This window comes from Macrosteles quadrilineatus, unplaced genomic scaffold, assembly GCF_028750875.1.
Source record: "Macrosteles quadrilineatus isolate MER2022 unplaced genomic scaffold, UCM_ALF_1.0 Scaffold_2__2_contigs__length_208266976, whole genome shotgun sequence".
Classification (NCBI taxonomy): Eukaryota; Metazoa; Arthropoda; class Insecta; order Hemiptera; family Cicadellidae; genus Macrosteles; species Macrosteles quadrilineatus.
In genome coordinates this window covers 3,578,215-3,595,571 of record NW_026542595.1, presented here as the reverse complement: position 1 = coordinate 3,595,571, position 17,357 = coordinate 3,578,215, and the positions used below count along the sequence as shown (strand labels likewise).

At 37.9% G+C, this 17,357-nt stretch overlaps 1 protein-coding gene across 1 annotated transcript in view; it reads right to left on the bottom strand.

Moving 5' to 3' along the window:
* LOC128985778 (uncharacterized) overlaps positions 1 to 17,357 on the bottom strand; it is a 93,059-nt gene that overhangs the window by 53,262 nt on the left and 22,440 nt on the right. Inside the window, exons 7-10 of the mRNA XM_054405648.1 lie at positions 15,457 to 15,623; positions 13,824 to 14,039; positions 12,362 to 12,585; positions 9,010 to 9,214 (exon numbers count right to left, since the gene is read on the bottom strand). Coding sequence (XP_054261623.1) covers positions 9,010 to 9,214; positions 12,362 to 12,585; positions 13,824 to 14,039; positions 15,457 to 15,623 — 812 coding nt within the window. The remainder of the gene's footprint in view (positions 1 to 9,009; positions 9,215 to 12,361; positions 12,586 to 13,823; positions 14,040 to 15,456; positions 15,624 to 17,357) is intronic.

The window sequence follows — 17,357 nt, the reverse complement described above, 5'->3', positions numbered from 1 at the left end:
AACCAGTGGACGACCTTTTCTGTCATCCACTAGTGGAGAGACAAGTTTTCCACTAAATATTGGTTTCCTGCGGAGAGTCGATAAAGATCAAAGAAAGTTTACAACAAAATGTGGCATACTAGTTGCTACGCGCTTTTTGCAAACAACTTGTGGAAAACTAGTAGAGAACTATTCTATCAAAGCCTCGCAAACTTCAAACACAAACAGGGAAATGGTTGATTTTGAAATTTTACACAAATAACCGAGACTAGTGTTGAAATCACCAATAGCCAAAAAACGTTCTAGGTCAAGGCTAGCTTTTCTTGGACAGTTAGTTATGGCTTTCCTGAAGTTATTGTCACTTTTCTTGACTTTGTCCGATCATAAAAAATGTTATATTCAAATCAATAGTTGTCATTCTCATTAACGTTTTTACGCTCACCACTCAACGGATCGACGTCATCTCGGAGATCAGCCAGCATGTCACTGCTACTGTACCTATCCCTAGCCATCAACGAGGGTCTCACCTAATATCTTCGCGGACCTCATTTTTATAGTGGCTGGCTATAATTACACAAGCAGCCGCGGTATGGATTGCATCTTCTTCGTCCGTTTAGTTGTAAACTTTTGGTTGTCAACTTTAGCGAAAACGTGGCTTAAGAAATTTATAAATTTACCCAAGCCTATAAAACTATATATTCAATGAAGGTAGATAAAAAGGGCTATCTTAAAAAAAATCGCTACCTTTCCGTGAGATTTAATAGGTATCGGCTATGTGTTCAAGTACAAACAATACCAAGTAAAACTTATTTTCAAGGTTACGAGACCTGTTGTTAACTTAACGGGCGATTAAGTATATTTAGGCACTAATAAAAAAAGACATAAATTTACTAAGCATTTAATAAGGAACAAGAAAATACATATAAGTAACAGGTAATATGAATAAAATAAATATTTATGACGAGAAACCCAAAACATGGCATCATGGTTTAGTACAGAACAAGTGCTGAAGGAGTCGAACGTGAACATGATCAACCTTTTTTACACTCAAAGGGGGGGGGGGGGGAAATAGACCACCAGGAAGATACGTGCATCAATAATTAATATTTTGACTTTGCAAGTCAAAAGGTGTAAGGATATTTGATATAGTGTTCAAACATATAATTTAAATAATCTACGGTTTATATTTTGTTTTGTCTTTTTCCAGCTGCTATGAAAATATGAACTTTAGAAATTTTTACACATGTTTTTTGGATGAATATGTGATTAACCGCTACAGCAGTGTATGTATTCGTATTGGAGTGGACTGTACTTGATGGCTGGAGGGAATGTGTGGTGGGGGAGATATTCTGTCTCTCTCGCACTGCCTCCCCTACACGCCAAGCACGGTGAAACGGTCTGTAACAATACTTAATGTAGGCATTAGTTTACGTGGTTCTATATTTAAATGTATTTTTACAGGAAAGCTCGCACTTAGCCCTCACTGTGCATCTATTAAATTATTAAACCAAATAATTATAAAGAATAAAGAGTTTTGTTAAGATAGTGTTTTAGCATACATAGGGTCTAAATCTAAAGCAAAGCACAATACTAGTGATTTTTGTATAAAAAATAAAGATAATAAAGCTAGTGAGCCATTGATGAATTTTATTCCTCATAGTTATTGTTTGCTTTAAAAAAGATGAATACAACAAAGCTCAAGGCTGTAATAATGATATGATCCAATTATAGTCCGTAAGGTATCTTCATGGATAGGCTTCCATGGTCGTCACTTATATATATATACAGTCTTGGTCTTCGGGGTTCGACCGCGTCCTTTGGTTATGTACACTATGTACAGAAACTACCGACGTTTCGGCCACATAACAGTCAGCCATCTTCAGGGCGAGCAAGCACTATCACCGTAGTCAACAGAACTCAACTCTCTCCGTAAGGTAGGCGATGGACTTAAGTGATTAGCGTCCCTTTCACCAACGCACGCGCACTCGCCAGGAGGGCCCTTCGGCCCTACCTACAGTAGTCGCAGTTAGTCTGGGCGCGCGGACCCGTCCACCATGCAAATGCCATGAAGACAGCGCTGAGGCACTGAACTGAACAACCCCAGAGAGCCGTGTGGGCCAGATGTTTTTGGAAACGAGCAATAAACACTCCCCTCTACACCCCCGCCCTAGCGCGGCCGTGTGCCCAGACTACCTGCGACTACTGTACCCATGGCTCGTGACCCGTGTGTGTGTGTGTGTAGGTTAGCATCTGTGTGTGTGAGGGCTGTAATCCCTTAGAGTACTTTCGCCAACCTCACGGACTATAAATGGAAATCATCCAAAGATACAAATTTTGTCGTCAATACTTTTTCCTACATTGGTTTTGTGTGAAAATATCAATACTGTACTATATTAATAAAGCAGTGGCGTTGATTGACAATCGTCAATAGGGCTACTGGGGCGCTCTTTCGGGAAAACCTATAGACACTCATATCCACATAGTCGCGAACAAGTGGGGGTCTAAAATTAGAAAAAAAAAACAATTATCGGATTATTCTTAAGTTTTTTAATCGATGCTTAAACTTAATCACCAAAAATGTTATCTACTACAAACCGAATTTGTATACTTTTTTGTTAGTGTATTTCATGTTTTTGTGTGTTATTTCTGTTTAGTTTGGTTTATATTAATTGATATCTTCCGGTCGCGCATAAATCTCACAGTTCACCAAAATATTGGAAAATTTCACATTTTCACGCTTTTATTGAATTCGATAAATAATATTGATAATTAGTTTTTTATAAGTAATGACCATAGTAGGCCAACTTTTTCAATGGAACTGGTCGTGAGTCACTTGTCTAGCCGGGTTGAACGACCTATCCCCTCCATTCCACCCCCTCTACATTCCTAAGATCACGCCACGCGTCTCCCTCCCTTTATAGTTTTGTCAGTCTGCTTCTGTCAGTTGTGATTGCAGTGTCCCACTGTTTAGTTAAATATCAGTTTTTTTGTTTTGCAACTGTTTTGGTGTTTTGTGTATCGTATTGCTGTGTGTTACTGTTGACATGATTGTGTGAATATCGATGCAATTACGTCATGGCTCTGCCGAAGAAAGTGATAACAAGACAGACATTCGACTGCCCCATTTTTGGTACTCCAAAAGATCTCCCAACAAACAAGCTACCTACGGGGGAGGAAATCATTCGGGGATGTTCTCAAGAAAGGTTTAATCTAGCATTAAGAATTAATAATAAGAGTGTGAGTTTCAAACAGGTTACTAGTACAGTAACTAACAAAGTAATTAGCTTATATGAAAAAGCATCTATCCCTACAGTTACAGAGACGAGAATTACACAGCTCATAACTGCATTGCATGATAAGTATTGTGGCCTGAGGAAATCATATACATGAGACAAAAACAATGCTTCTTTTAAAAAACGTGTTGATGATTTTAAACAAAAGTGCTCACTTCTTTTTGATGTAGCAGCCTGCAAATGCCCAATCGCTGTTGAATGCACTTGCAAAAAAGTCCCAGATCTTTGCCAGTGCAAAGTCACTATTGATTGCAGTTGTGAAAAATCAAAGAAAATACCCCCAATTGAACTAAAATTTTTATACTTAATGCGAAAGTACGGATTAGGGAAAATTGGCCCGGTGGACATTAATGAAACAAACAAGCGTAAGAAAGCATTGGAAAGGAAGTCAAGAGACAGTCATTTATATGTAGAAGAAGTTGCAAAGCCTTCGTCCTCAGATTCTGTTTTAAAATTAGTCGAAACTGAAGAAATACGTTGTCCTTCAAGTTTGGACTCAGACACAGGCAGTGATAACGACCAAGATTTTACAGTTCAAACAAAAAAAGCTTCAAAACCCATTTGGCAGATGAGAGTTCAGTTGAAATCCACTGCAATTATAAGCAACCCTTATGGCGTTTCCGATCGTGCCACTGTAGCGATCGCATTAAGTGTTTTGCATGATTTTGGCGTTATCAGTAATTCCGATTCCACGCATGTTGTAGATAAGAACAAAATAAGACTTGAAAAGCAAACTGTTATGGCTGAATTGTGTGGTAAGTCTGACTCACCTCCACTGTTAGGTCTATATTTAGATGGACGAAAAGACGACACGTTGGTGATTAAGCAAGCTCATTCAAAAAGGTTTCGTAGAACTATTAAGGAAGAGCATTACTCACTGATTCAAGAACCCGGCTCACTCTACGTTGGCCACGTCACTCCAAGTTCTGGAAGCTCTGAAGATATTGTCAAGTCTGTAATTTCTTACCTGTCTGAGCGTGATATTTCTCTTGAAGATCTAATTGTCATCGGATGTGATGGTACTGCTGTCAATACCGGATGGTAGACTGGACTAGTACGCCGAGTTGAACTTTATTTAACAAAACCTGTACAATGGGCTATCTGCCTCCTCCATTTCAATGAGTTGCCATTTCGCCATTTGTTTGAGTACCTGGATGGCAAGACAACGGGGCCTAGTACTTCCAAAGGGCCAATTGGTGAAAAGTTAGTTTCCTGCCAAAAACTGCCGGTGGTTAACTTCCAGAGAATTGATTGTCAGATTCCACAGATAGACAAAAACGTGCTCAGCAAAGATCAGCAATACTTACTTGATATTTCAAAAGCGATAGTATCAGGAACCTGTAAAGAAGATTTGGCTGAACGGGATCCTGGGCACTTATCACATTCAAGGTGGTTGACAAAAGCCAATCAAACTCTCAGATTGTATGTAAGTGAGGAAAACCCTTCCCCTGAACTTCAAGATCTAGTTTTGTTTATACTGAAATCGTACATGCCACTATGGTTTGCCATAAAAACTAGTAAAAACTTCACAGACGGTCCAAAACTTGTTTACCAGGCAATACAATCAACAAGGTATTTGCCAAAACCTTTGATTGATGTCATAGACACTGTAATTGAAAGAAACGGGTTTTTCGCCCACCCAGAACATCTCCTATTATCAATGACTCAAGATAACAGGAAACACGTACGAGAGCTTAGACTTCGGAGAATTCTAAAAGCAAGGCAGAGGGACGCCAGAAGGAAGAGGATAAGAACATTTACTCCACCAAAAATAAATTTCAGAGCACAAGAATACACAGAAATTATTAACTGGATTGAATGTGACCTATCCTCGCCCCCATTGTTAAGAAATATAAGTGATGATGAGATCAGATCACAGATTGAGAACGAATCAATTCCTGACTGGAACATTCCTTTCGCGCAATTCCCAGTTCATACACAGGCTGTTGAACGTTGCGTGAAGCTCGTCACGGAAGCCTCTGGAAAAGTCTGTGGAGCTGAATCCCGAGACGGATTTATAAGAACCACTCTGCTGTCCAGATCGTCAATGCCTAACTTCGCCAGCAAATCGGACTTCAAAGTACCGTCGGCTACAACATAGAAAATAATCCACTGGACGGAAGGATTCAATTGAGATAGACTATTTATTCAGTGTGCTTTATTCTATATTCTATTGTTATATTCTATTGTTCTATTGTATATTTCAGACTTAGGCTTATGTAGAGGAATAACACTGAGGTGTTTAGGCTAGGCCTATGTTTTAAAATACACAAATTGGTAGTCCATCACTATTACTGAGTAACTTAGGCCTAGATGGTAGGCCTAACTATGCCAAATTGTTTAGTTTCAAAACTTCAAATAGGTGGGCCTAAATTTTATAACTTTTTTTATTTGGCCCTCTTTACGAATTTTTTTCTGGCACTTTTGAGGCAGTTCCCTAATTTTTTTCAGCCCAGAAAACGTGGTCTAAAAATGTTAAAATTGGTAAATTACTGCTGACTTTCCTTGGATTTGGATTCAACTCTGAACTGGTTTAAATATTCAGATTCTAAACACAGCTTTAAATTTGAGATTCTGATTCGATCCGTGTTTGATAACGGATGTAAATTTGAGATTCGGATTCAACCCAAATTCAACTCGGGATTAATTAAAATATTGGGATTCGATCCCGATTTGATAAAATCTGTACAGTTATGATTCTGATTTGGATTCGGATTCGAACCAAAATTTCTGGACGCACAGCCCTGTTATTAATACACAACATTAAACTTTGTGAAAAATAAGGCTTTTTTTGTTTTAAGATTCAACCCCAAGAATCAAGAATTTATTCACCATTAAATATACGATATACAATAGGAGTCGTCAAAGTATTAACACAATTCAATGGATAGTGTCTTGAGTGTCACAGCTCAGGTACTCTTCAGTGGTTTAATTTGCCTTAACTTTAATCCACTTGCTAATATCATTGGTAAATAAATTTCTTAGGTGGTAACATTTTAACATTGGTTGGCAGTTTATTATACATTGAAATTTTATGGCTCTTATAATACTTCTTAAGTCTTATACTAGGTCCAACAATGTAATCTTTTTGTCTTGTCTGGTGTTATGCAAATGAACAGAAGAGGGGTTTTTTTTTTTTAAATATGGGTGCTGTTTCTTAACAAAGACAAGATTGTAGTAAATAAATAGACTAGGTTGAGTAAATGTGCTAAGTTCAGGGAAGACTGTTAAGCATGAATCATTTTCATTTAGGCCACAGATGACCCTCATTGCTTTTTTTTGCCAAGCAAACACTTTTTTCGCTGATGGTGAATTGCCCCATAGTCTTATACCATAAACTGGTCGTGTGCAAATTAAACAAAGGAGAAGAAGGATTTTTATTGATTTTTTTATTTGGGGTTTTCTCTTTTCTTGGTTTTGTTGCTAAAGCTGGTGATACTAAAAGGCCTAATTGAGTTTGCAGTTTACCTGCCGTTTTTGCAGATTTTTTTTTGTGAAAGTCAGTAAAAGATTCTCTTTTGATTAATAGATGATAACCTAGGCCTAAATCATGAACCAAACCCCTTTGTTCCCACCACCACCTCTGGCTGAAGTCTGGGACTTATTTGTCAGGCCAATCCCCCGTGAAAAATCTTCTCTCTTCCTAGGAAACCCCCTCGTTTTCACCACCACCTCTGGCTGAAGTCTGGGACTTATTTGGCGTGAAAACTCTTCTTTGCATACCATACTCAAATGTTTACTTTAAAATCTTTCAGTCCTAACATCCTTACCCTAGAACTTGCATCCGTAAAGCATTGCTAGCTTAACACCCTTTGTACAACGTCATCAAATGCTTCCTAGTCATACTTCTATTTTCTCTGGCATGTCCTGATAATTTCATGAACACTCCTTTCATTTTTTTGTACATTTCTTCCATATTTTTAAAAATTTATACTTTTACCTTCCTTAATCAAGCCTGACGACTTTTCAAGATTCCTGTTTAACACAATAATAGTGTTTTACAGAATCTTTGGGACTCACCCTTCCACGCTATATTATATAGTGTAAGCATTTCGCGAAGCCGGGCTGCATGACATCTCCTTGCCTGCCGCGACTGCATCAACGCTCTATCCCCACCTCCCTACTCTTCCTTCTTGTACTTGGTCTATGATCCTTGGAAGAGCAAACAGCCGATTTTCAGGGTGTCCGTTCCGACAAATGGATAAGTTACAATTAGTATAGTTATGTAGATAGATATAAGTACCAATTATGGTTGGCTAAGTCAGGTAACATGCGGGGAGCCTTTCTTGCTCACCCGACCATTGAAATGTAGGAAATCACAACTCAGTCGGTTGGTTGCCTTCTGCAACCAACCTTTTCAAACATGAAAAAAACAAACCACATGTTCCCAGAATGTAGCTTAGCAATTATCAATCAAATTCATACATGTTAACCATTCAGTATTCAATTTACTTATTATTTCACTCACTCATCAATATTAGTAAGTAATTATTCAAGTTCAGTTCATAGTTGGAAGGATAGGTTAATACTTAAATAGTTAGTTCAATTAGTGCAAATCAAAGCTGGCTAGGCAAGTGTTCTGATCTGGGTAAAAGGTCTCCGTCCCTCTGGTCCCCAGCAATCTTCCTAATTTTATTGGTAGCAGATTCAGCACGCTCAAATTAAGTTTGGTCCAGACACACCTATTCCTAACCTATTGGCATTACCCTGTTTATTCCCTCCTGATTACCCGAATTCCCACCGATCTCCCTTCCCGGTACCATACCATAACCCCGGTATTACCCCTCCAAACGGCCCCCGGCTACATAACTTCCGATATAGTCAAATATTCTTTTTGGAGGTGAAAAACATGTTTGTAACTAATATCAATAACTTCAGATCATTATTCTAGTACACTTATCATAAATAGAGAAGAATGTATATGCCATCTCTTACAATAAATACAATTACATAAAATATATTGTTCCTTGGATATTGATATTCTCCACTCATTAAATATAATCCTTTTATTTAGTTTAAGTAAAACAAAGATCTTAAAAATCACAATAATTACGTGTAGGCCTAACTGCTGTACTGTCAGTTCACTTTAAAATTCACTGAACCCTAATAACGTGTTTTGCAGTGAAACAAAAAAAAAAAAAAAAAAAACAGTGTACATTTTTATCTCTTCAAAATCTTTGTCATGTTTCCATTAATTTCAATTTGAGTATAACCAGCTGTTTCAAATATTAGTGTAAATTTCAAAGTATTCATCTGTTCAAATGTAAACAAACATTTTCTCCATAAGGATAACATGGGAACTTTGAAGGCCACTGGGGCAGAGCCCTGATAGAATTTGGAAGATTTTTTGATAGATGGCAAATCTACGTGCCACACCCTATCCAACGACATCTCAAACTTGGTGATCGGATGCATAGCAGCTTCAAAACAATTATGACAAAAATATGCCTAGCGTATTAAATATATAGATAAGATAGTGTATGAAACAAGGCAAAATAAATCATAAAAATAACATCAGAGTTAATACAAGTTTTCAGTTTTCTTAAAAGACAGGTGAAACGAGCAAGTTTTTTGCACAAGTTGTGTACATGTTCGTCCCAACAGAGTTTACTCCTGTCTATATGAATACCCAGCAGTTTCACAGACTTGAACAAGTCATTATGTTTTCAATATTGTTAGTATTTGGACACAACAGTAGTTTTCTTGCCAACTACCACCCTACGCATAGTGTACTCACCTAGGGGGCAGTCAGCTGTGAAGGTGATGAGACAGTTGAGTGTAGCTATGAGATACTTGTCATCAGCATGACACCAGGCCCACAGCTTGTGTAGAGTGTCTGCAGCACCGTGAGTGGCAGCCTCACGCCGTGCTACACCACTGTGGTACAACGCTGCTGACAACAGCTGTACTAGATGCAGCATCTCAACCATCCGAGGGTCTTTCTACAGTGTAACAATACTCATTTGTATTAAGACGTGTATTACAAGTGCTATCTAAATATTTTTACTGGAAGACTAATGATCGTTATTTGAGTGTTTTTTTTTTTTTAAGTTTGAATATGGTTTGATATTAGTGGCTGTTAGATACATTAATTATTGTTGGAGTTTATACGGGAAATTGATCATACATTGTTGGTTCCAGTACAAAATTAAATTAAAACAAAACTTATATACTCCTTGAAACATAACATTAAACAGTTAAAAAGTTGTTCTTATCATATTCATATTAATCAAGTTGTATGAACGGGTAAACAAAAAACTACTTAGCATGAATGAATGCGCTTCCTTGCACTGATTATAGCAAGTAGCTAATTGCTGCTGAACTAGGCCCTCGCAACTCGCACCGACGAATGTCACAACTCACTGCATTTACTTACTTTGGCCACACAGATTTTTGTTGTCACACTCAAGTATTTAAACCATGTAACACAAAAAAGTGTGTTTTTATTAGCCACGTAATACGTGTATGCTTATGAAATACGCTACGATAATAAGTTGGTAACACTTTATGTTTAATATGGGCTATTTATTAATAAAAATAAAAACCCAAGTGGAGGAAACAACATCTTTATTTCGTTAAAGCCATTTTAGAGAGAGAGAATCTCCAAGACAAACCCCCCACCCTGAGTCACCTCCAAGGGTGGCAACACGACAACATTAGTATATGATAGGGGTCTGCGGTACAGAAAATTTAAGGTCGGTACGGTTCGGTACGGTACAATATTTTGTACCTCGGTTCTCGGTACAAAATCAGTACGGTACGCAGCTACCCGTATTTTTGCGGTTTTCTTCTCAGAACGGTATTTAAACCATTATTTTTAACTTTAATACATTGACATTACTATGAAAATGGATAGTATCCTACATTCATGGTTTTTTAACAACAATTACTGTACCACACATTATTAAAACAAAACCTTTTACTACTACGAGGATTGTGTCAAGAGAAATCACAGTTAAGATAAAGGCTTTACCTATTTTACTCTGATACGCTTTGAATAGCCATGATAAAGTGGTTTCAAAATTAGGATAAGAGTTTTAAGGAATAAACATGTTTGAAACATTTATTGATAAGATGATTTCACACAACACAATATCTAGTTGTTTTTAAAAACATATAAAAGCATTCAGTACGAAGACAGTGTAGTTACCAGCTGTTCACAGCAGACGCAATGAAAAACTGGAGGTTATGATGAAGTAATGGCAAAGAGCATCTTTTTTTATCAGCTTCAAAACTAATTATAAGATGGATACAACTCTTGCAAAGTTTTTTTCTGAAACTAAAATTTGGATATCACAGAGTAAGATTATTTTCTTTTCATTTACAAAGTTAACATCCACACATATCAATCATTAGTTTACCTCAGGCTCAATTCAATTTTCTTAGTATTTTAAAGCTCCTCCAAAGAATCAAAAGACCCAGGCCTAGACCTAATTATTTAGGAGGGCCTATATATAAATTGATTAGGTTACAATGAGGGTAGCAAAATCACTATCTAGTTCATAAGATTTAGATTGCATAAAGTACCTTCAACACAATAAAAATACAGGAAACTAAAAAAACATTTAGGCCTTAAACAGCCACATCTAACAATATAAGACAAGATACAGAACATGCAATGACATAATTTGAGACGGAGTAGGCTTGCATAACGAAAAAAAAAAAAATTATGCAAACAACAACAACTATGCTTGTGGTTTCGTCAATAGAAAGATAAAATATCTATAACAAATAGTTTTACTTATAAAATAAGATTGTAGATTAGTTACAAGTTTAATATGTAGCCATAAACAGTTTTATGGCAGTAGGCAATGGCCAGCGGCAAATTGAATATTCACGAAAATACTGACTGAGTTAGAGATAACATTTAACAGTCATCATAAAACTATTATTTTTATGATAAAATAAAATTGGGGAAAGTCGTAAAGAAATAAAAGTGATAAAACTCAACAGTTCTTGGAAGTACTTGAATACAACAATTCTTGTCGTGATAAAATGTCAATGATTTGGGACTGCTAATGGGTTTTTCATTGCATCATCACCCTAGTAATAAATTATGAAGATCGGAAACAAATATCTGATAAGACTTTTATGTGCACGGAACCAACTGTCGTTGACTATGATAGTAAGCTAAAAGTAATTTATTATTATAATAGGCTGTACCGAACCGAATTTGTACCGTGTAAAATGCTGTACCGAACCGATGACGGTAATTAAGCTTGTACCGTACCGTACCGACTTTTTCGGTGCACCGCAGCCCCTAGTATATGATAATTAACTTTTAAGCATGGCATTTATAACACTTTAAGATACTACGATGACGATCAGCTGGTGCACGGTTTCCCAATTCATTCAACGCTTGGATTTAACCTAACCAAAAAATGAGTTGTACAGTGTTTGAAAGACTAATTATTTATATGATTTATAGTAACTGTAGGACAAATATAATATGTAACGCAAGTGCAAAGTGCCACTTCGCGCACTAGTTACAAAAATTACTACGTCTTTTGGCAGAAAAAGCCTATTCTAATGCAATGGGTGCAATGGGTATGGGTGGAATGGGTCTTTGGATCCCAAAACTTTTGAGTCGGGTCAATTGGCTTAAGGGAGCATTTCAAGACAGGAAAATATTTTTTTAGCCAAATTTGGGTTGGGCCAAGCCGAGCCAAGCTTTTATTTTCACAATTACAGAAAGCATCTGCAAAAATATGCGATAAAAAAAGTTTATTTGCCGTGATCGCATATAATGTTCATGGTTCTGCTGCAATTGTATGAGAAGATGATGATGTTGCTGTGACCATGGAAGATAGTCTCCATTTTTCTATGGCCGCAGAAGACACATGATTACGCCGAAACACCGCACTAGTTAAAAATTCAAACGATATGAAATGTAAAGAAGTTTCTGATTTCCATATGTGTCTTCTGAAATATTCAGGGGCTAGACAATAGTAGGGCAAACAGCAAAAAAAACACATCAAACTCATCTAGCCAAAAACAACCAACCCATAATTAATCGTTGACAAAAACTCAAACACATTGAACATTAAATACTGCCAATTGGTTTTACATGATGTTAAATGTTTGTGTACCTTAGCGAGTTTGTCAGTAGAGGAGGTCTGTATGGTGAGTGTGAGGTGAAGCTCTCTGAGTCTGGTGATGACTGAGGCCACAAGTCCCAGGGAGAGTGCTGTTGTAGTGGCAAAACTGGAGTGTCCTAACAGAGCTGTCAGTGCTGCCAACAGAGCTGGCCTAGCCTTGCCCTTCACTCTGTCCCACTGGGCTACCAGACTCTCACACAGGACAGCTTCTGAATCTGGAGGAACAAATGAATCAATGGAGCAGCATATATGATTCAACATTGATTTCTTATCCGTTTCAAAATTAATTATATGTTTACTATAAGATGGATACAGATACAACTATTGCACAACCTAAAAAAAGGAAATTTAATATGAAAAATTGAAAAATATAATTGGATTAGCATAGAATAAATTTATTGTCTTTTCAGTTTCAAAGTGAACATCAATTCATATCAATCATAAGTTTATCTCAGGCTCAATAAAAATTTCTTAGTACATTTTACACCTCTTTTAAAGAATCAAAAGACCAAGGCCCCACCCCCACATGAGTAAACCTGATAAATTGCTTGAGTAACAAACCATGAGGCTATTAAAGTATTAATGTCACTATCATCTTTCTGGTTCATAAGATTTAAATTGCATAATGTGTACAACACAATAAAAAATATAGCCTAAAAAAAAACAAAAGATACTTTGGTATTATACGGAGGCCACCCTTATACAGTGCGCTATGGTGGTTATGTTAGGTTGGGTTATCATCAATAGAATGTACTAATTTGGTATCGTTAAATTCATAACAAAACGAAGAAAGTTCATCAAACTTATTTATGATAACCCAACCTAACACATCACCGCACATCACAATAAAATAAGTGGCCTCCATATAATAACAAAGTAGAAAAAAAAGAAAAAAAAAAAACGATTTAAATCCAAAACAATCAATATTACAAGACAAAGATACAGAAAATGCAATGACATTATCTATATATACTTATTTAATACGCAAGCAGGATTTTTGTGACAATTACTCCTCCGAAACTACTGAACCGATTGACATGTTTTTGGTGTCATTGGAAAGAACGTAACGTGAAGTTGTGCAGGAAACTTTCTTTTTAGGGAAATAATTAGGGAGTGAGGCCCTGGGGCCCTTTAAAGTTTTGTATTTCTCCATTAGATTACATGGGAAATTATGAATTTTATTCGTTTTAAAATAACGCCTGTAATACTTAGCAATTGCTCGAATTCGAGCAACAGGGACACTAGTGTAAGACTAAAAACTCTATCTCTGTCTGCCTCAATCAGATAAAACTACATTACATAAATACTAAACAAAAAAAAATACCTTATCTGTTGGCATGAGAGTTATAATAGTGTTAAATGAAGATATTTGGAATTAATACTACTAATTGGCTAAACACTGGTTTAAATGGAATTATTAAATTTAAATTTAAAGCAAAAAAAACTAACTTACTTGGTGTAAGAGATGTGGCTAGAGCAGGTACAGCCTGTAGTGCGGTAAGTCGAAGAGAAGTGCACTGAGGGTCGACAATAGCAATACATTGACTCAGCACAGTGACAGAGGCAGAGTTGAGGATTACCTCAGCACCCATAAAGCCCAACACATAGCTCAGCAGCCTCAGTGTCTCCTGCCAAAGTGACTGGACCTCCTCTGAAGACTCTGCGGGATCTGGAATGGCAACACAATGACAGTTTTATTGATGAGGATTACCTCAGCACCCATAAAGCCCAAACATAACTCAGCAGCCTCATTGTCTCCTGCCAAAGTGACTGGACCTCCTCTGAAGACTCTGCGGGATCTGGAATGGCAACACAATGACAGTTTTATTGATGAGGATTACCTCAGCACCCATAAAGCCCAAACATAACTCAGCAGCCTCATTGTCTCCTGCCAAAGTGACTGGACCTCCTCTGAAGACTCTGCGGGATCTGGAATGGCAACACAGTGACAGTTTTATTGATGAGGATTACCTCAGCACCCATAAAGCCCAAACATAACTCAGCAGCCTCATTGTCTCCTGCCAAAGTGACTGGACCTCCTCTGAAGACTCTGCGGGATCTGGAATGGCAACACAATGACAGTTTTATTGATGAGGATTACCTCAGCACCCATAAAGCCCAAACATAACTCAGCAGCCTCATTGTCTCCTGCCAAAGTGACTGGACCTCCTCTGAAGACTCTGCGGGATCTGGAATGGCAACACAATGACAGTTTTATTGATGAGGATTACCTCGGCACCCATAAAGCCCAAACATAACTCAGCAGCCTCATTGTCTCCTGCCAAAGTGACTGGACCTCCTCTGAAGACTCTGCGGGATCTGGAATGGCAACACAATGACAGTTTTATTGATGAGGATTACCTCGGCACCCATAAAGCCCAAACATAACTCAGCAGCCTCATTGTCTCCTGCCAAAGTGACTGGACCTCCTCTGAAGACTCTGCGGGATCTGGAATGGCAACACAATGACAGTTTTATTGATGAGGATTACCTCGGCACCCATAAAGCCCAAACATAACTCAGCAGCCTCATTGTCTCCTGCCAAAGTGACTGGACCTCCTCTGAAGACTCTGCGGGATCTGGAATGGCAACACAGTGACAGTTTTATTGATGAGGATTACCTCAGCACCCATAAAGCCCAAACATAACTCAGCAGCCTCATTGTCTCCTGCCAAAGTGACTGGACCTCCTCTGAAGACTCTGCGGGATCTGGAATGGCAACACAGTGACAGTTTTATTGATGAGGATTACCTCGGCACCCATAAAGCCCAAACATAACTCAGCAGCCTCATTGTCTCCTGCCAAAGTGACTGGACCTCCTCTGAAGACTCTGCGGGATCTGGAATGGCAACACAATGACAGTTTTATTGATGAGGATTACCTCGGCACCCATAAAGCCCAACACATTGACTCAGCAACCTCAGTGTTTCCTGCCACAGTGACTGGACCTCCTTTGAAGACTCTGCAGGATCTGGAACGATTGAATAAAACTGTACCCAGCCAAAACAAATAAATGTTGAGCACTTTTAATTGACTTGTGCTTATTTTGATAGACTTACCTAATAACAACGAAAATTAATTCTTACCAAAATCAAAACTGTCAGGGTCCAAGAAGCTCATTATTGCAGCTGCACAGTCAGGTAGCTGCGCAATGTCACAGCCAGCTTCGCAGCACACAACCAAAAGTCTGCACACTGCTGCAGCCAAGCTCACTATCTCCGGAGACATTAGTCTATCAATGCTCTGCAGAGTTCTGTAAAAGTTTATGATTATTACTGTTATATATACATTTTTTCACTTTCTCCCCCATATAATAGGCTAATGGAGAAACTATTGTTTTTGTCAAAATTTTAAATTTGAGTTTTGGGTGGAAGTATCTTTTTTGGGTCCCTTGAACCCAAAAAAGTTTGTTTTAGCGAATTTCCCATAGGGAATAAGCTATTACCGTAGATCTCATGGTAAGACATGGACCCAGGACCTACTTTTTTGTTCTGAGGTCCCCAGAGGCCAAAAACACTATTCGTTCAAATTCATAATACAGGGAGCGGCAAAATGATCTGACGGTTTTCTTTGCCGCCCTGTCGAGCGAATGAGTGGCGTAGGGGAGTGGGAATAGGGGCGTTACAAAGCCAACGTGTGGACATTTTTACTAGCCATGGAGCCGTGGGATAGCTGAGCAACATGTATTTGTAGTAGAAGTGTTTTTAAAAGTGGAAATTCCTGTGTAGCTGTTCAGTACACGTTTCAATGTGGGTCAAAGAAGAAAAGTCCCAACTCGAAACACCATTTTGCTGTGGGTGGGTAACTTTAGAACTACTATTTCAGCATTGAAACTAATATCTGATTACGTGGTGTGAAACTAAAGAGAGTGAGGAAGACTGTATGTTGTGGTTGATTCGTCGCTCATAATGAAAATGTTGTTACACGCAAGAAAATCAATCACTACTTGTTCTGAAAAAGAGATGCGCTTTGCATATTTGCCATTTTGTATGAATGGAAATGTAGGTCGTATTGTAATACTCTTCTACTGAGCGGCCAGACAAGTACAGAGCTGCAGCTTAACGTTTAGGCCACTGAGCACTAACTTCCACAGCTTCTCTTACTCTCTCAGCGTTCTCTGGCGACCGGGCTGACCTTGGACTTGGACAGCCTGTTGGCTTTTTTTCAATGCTGAACTAGTAGCTCTGAAGTTACCTACTCACAGCAAAATGGTTTTTTGAGATGGGACTTTTCCCCTTGGACCCACATTGAAACGTGTACTGAACCGCTACACAGGAATTTCCACTTTTAAAAACACTTCTACTACAAATACATGTTTCTCAGCTATCCCACGGCTGTGTCCACACGTTGGCTTTGTAACGCCCCTATTCCCACCACCCTACGCCACTCATTCGCTCGACAGGGCGGCAAAGAAAACCCTCAGATCATTTTGCCGCTCCCTGTATATATATATGTGTGTCCATTAGTACAATAACTCGAGCAAAATTGATAAGATTTTGATGAAATTTGGTATATACAAGTAAACTTACATTTATTCGAACGAGTTTGCGAAACAGCATGATCAGACCATAGAAACTGGGGTTTATGGGGGATTTTTGAAAAAACATAAAATTTTGAAATTTCTTTCTAAACCATTTTGTAGAGCTTAAAAAATAAATTATTTAGTATATTGACACCGTGTTGTATGTCTAACGATTACAGAGAAAATTTAAAAAAAGTGTAAATTAAAAATTCTTGTGTTATTCTAATGGATAAAATAAAAGCTGTTGTAGTTTACTTGTTTATGGATATATGTTGATAAAATTTGGCAAATTAATTTATTTCATACTGTCAGCGGATTTTGACAGTTGCCGGCAACGTATTCCCTAACTAAAGTGAGGTTATCCCACACTATGAAAACCATGGTTTTTAACCCTAATTGTTTTACTATTATCGTGTCCACTATGACTTGTATTGTGTTAAATGAAATGTTATGAAACTTTCTACA